This window comes from Octopus sinensis, linkage group LG29 (assembly GCF_006345805.1).
Source record: "Octopus sinensis linkage group LG29, ASM634580v1, whole genome shotgun sequence".
NCBI lineage: Eukaryota > Metazoa > Mollusca > Cephalopoda > Octopoda > Octopodidae > Octopus > Octopus sinensis.
The window spans coordinates 3,145,921-3,149,232 of record NC_043025.1 but is presented as its reverse complement, the minus strand read 5'-3'; the positions used below and the strand labels follow the sequence as shown (position 1 = coordinate 3,149,232).

Below are 3,312 nucleotides of genomic sequence, written 5' to 3'. Positions count from 1 at the left end.
ACCTAGGGTGTAGGAAAAATCATTCATTACAATACAGTTGCTTGTGTGGGGGGGGGGCATAGCATGTAGCGGCTCGACCGTTTATAGGCACGACGTGTTTATGATTCACCAGATTTATGATTTATTAGTTTTATAGTGGACCCACCAAGTAAGTGTGTGTGTGAGTGTGCATGTGTGTGTATTTGTGTGTATGTGTTTGTGAACCAGTAATCAATAATAAATTTCTTCACGCTAATTTATCGAAATGTATATTTTTACTTGAAATGTCCAATTATGACAATAAAGATACATTTGTTATGTGGAACGGGTGAATTTTAATTCCTTCCAAAAACATGTTAATAACATTAAAGTCTGGTATTTTCTATATTCCTCTTTGACAGATTAATCTGCGCCTGAAAATATGTTTCCCCACATAGTATCATATGTGCAAACGTTTGTATTGATACTGTGTTCGATATTGGTTTTGGAGGCTCAAGCTGTTTCATATATATGCAAGATATGTACTTGCTACGGACCTACAAAGGTATATTGTAAATATCGCCAATTAACATCAGTCCCACAACCAATTCCGATGGATATTGAATTGTTGTAAGTATTTGACACTTTCTACGTATTTTCCATTTCAATTATGTCCTCAGCGAAACACAAATGTTGTTGATCTCGCAGCTTTAAACACAATGTTATGCAGAGCAGATCGATATGTTACCTGCACTGAAGTCAAATAAACTGCTTATTATATTGAATTTATAACATCGCATACATACTGATAGAATATGGCTAGTATCTGACCTTTGATGTTATTTGTCTGACCTCATCAAATCTTGCAGAATATTCAACGAACGGACAGTCTGAAAACTTCTGTGCTAACAATACATGTGTATTTCACAGAATTATATGATTTCATTAATTAGTTTAACTGTTGTTTAATGTTACAATAATATGATATATTATCCGTTGATCACGTTACAGAATAGTTGTTAAATATTGTTTGTATTAGTTTTTTAAATTAAAAATGCAGCGAGCTGCCAGAAACGTTGTGCACGCCGGACAAAATGTTAAGCGGTATTTCGTTCGTCTTTACGTTTCGCGTTTAAATTCTGCCACAGTCGACTTTGCTTTCATTTTTTCGTTGTCAATTAATTAAGTACCAGTTGAATACTGGGTTCGATGTAATCCACTATACCTCTCCCCAATATTTCGCGCCTTGGTAGAAAGGAGTGTAATTAATATTATAATCTTCTTCTTCTTCTACTTCTTCTTCTTCTTCTTCTTCTTCTTCTTCTTCTTCTTCTTCTTCTTCTTCTTCTTCTTCTTCTTCTTCTTCTTCTTCTTCTTCTTCTTCTCCTTCTTCTTCTTCTTCTTCTTCTTCTTCTTCTAGTTTTGCTGCTGCTGCTGCTGCTACTACTACTACTACTACTAATAAATAATAATAATAATAATAATAATAATGATAATAATAATATTACTACTACTTCTACTAGATATGCTAATTTGTTATCTCATTCATCTGAATTGGGATCGGAGTCTTCTTCGTCCATTTCTTCGTTGTTATACTTCTTTTCTCTAATGTAATTCTTAAGACTAAATTTTAACAATCTATAATATTTATCTGAATTAGAATTTAGCAAAACTCTTTCATGCCACACACAGTATCAGTATTATCCTCCAAGGATAAATATTAATACTTAATGTCCTCAAATCTTACTCTTCTTCCCACTTTATCCTTCTCTAATTCATTGTCTATCTCTCAGTGTTTGTAGCAATCTATTGGGTTGTCCAGATATTTCGTGCCGATTTATAGTAGCTTACCTTTCGACTTATTTTAGAACATGGCTGAGTCCATAACATAGGATTTGACTACGCCTCTATTTAAAGCAGAGTTTAAGCTATCTTTTCGTTGAAGAAGGTTTATGTTCCTATAACCTGTGTTAATTCTGTAACCCTTTAAAATGGAAGATAAGAAAATTCATTTTCGGTACTTGATGCTTTGGGAACCAGACAAAAATGGCTGCAGCTCGGCTGGGATGTGTTACCCTACTCTCCATATTCACCAGATATTGCTCCTTCGGGTTTCCATTTATTCAGGTATCTGTAGAATAGTCTTAATGCTAGAAATTTCGATTCCTTGGATGACGTAAAAAGATACCTTGATGAATTCCTTCCCATGAAGCCTGGGAAGAGGGTATTTTCAAGTTAAAAGGAAGATGGAGACGCATTTTGCAACAAAAGGGTTCATATTTGGTTGATTAAAAATGTAATGGCAAGTATTTATTGACCTTTTTCTTTCCTTTAAAAATTGGCACGAACTTTCCGGACAACCCAATATTCGAGAGTGTTTAAATGTATATCTACGAAGCTATGTGTGGGCGTATCAACATCAGTAATTGATATCCTAGACGAAACTGTGTATATGTGCATATGTGTGCATGTGTGATTGTACAATTTATTCTTTACATGGATTTTCTCCTTCTTTTCCTCATTCCCATTTCCGTTGTTATTTTCATCTTCCTCCTTTCATTATGTGTTTTCTTCCTGCATCTTCCATTTTCTTCTTCATTCTTCATCCTAATCTTCTTCTCTTTCTTCTCTTTCTTCTCTAATTTTTTCAACTGCCTTTTCCATTTCTAATGCATCATTTTCCTTTCATCGTATTCTACTCGCTCTTCTATAGATTTATGCGTTATATCACTTGTTCCACTCAATTTCTCATTGTCTGTCGCCTTTTTATTTTACGCTCCCTCCTCTTCATCTTCTCCTCAACTCCTCCATCGCCCCTTATCCACCCCTCCTCCTCCTCCTCCTCCTCACTATTATCATCACTCATTTCTTTCATAGTCTATTTTGATTTTAAGACACAAATTTTAATGCTTTAACAGGAACCTTTTCTAAACTATTTCCTTTATAATCTTTTTTTATTTCTACAGAAGCTTGGAGTATAATAACATCGAGAAAATCGAACGTGGTGTCTTCAATAACCTCGACTATTTAGAGAAACTGTAAGTTCAATTTTTGTTGATATTTTCTGAACGTAATATCACTAGAAATTTCATGTCTTCGCTTTCTCTCTCTCTCTCTCTCTCTCTCTCTCTCTCTCTCTCTCTCTCTCTCTCTCTCTCCGCTTTCCTAATTCATATTTTGTCATTATATTTCCCTTTGTGCGTGTATGAAGACGTGTACGATTGTATGTGATTGTGTGTGATATAATAAATATTGTTTGCATTGGAATATGATTTTATGTGAACATGTATGATGTATCTGTGTGTGTGGTGTGTACGTTCGTGTCTGTGTGAGTAAAAAAAATCATATTTACTT

The 3,312-nt window shown here is 34.5% G+C and overlaps 1 protein-coding gene across 1 annotated transcript in view; it reads left to right on the top strand.

Moving 5' to 3' along the window:
- Window positions 1-571: 571 nt before the first annotated feature.
- LOC118768405 overlaps window positions 572-3,312 on the top strand; it is a 39,692-nt gene continuing 36,951 nt past the window's right edge. The window contains exons 1-2 of the mRNA XM_036514791.1: window positions 572-588; window positions 2,925-2,996. Coding sequence (XP_036370684.1) covers window positions 572-588; window positions 2,925-2,996 — 89 coding nt within the window. The remainder of the gene's footprint in view (window positions 589-2,924; window positions 2,997-3,312) is intronic.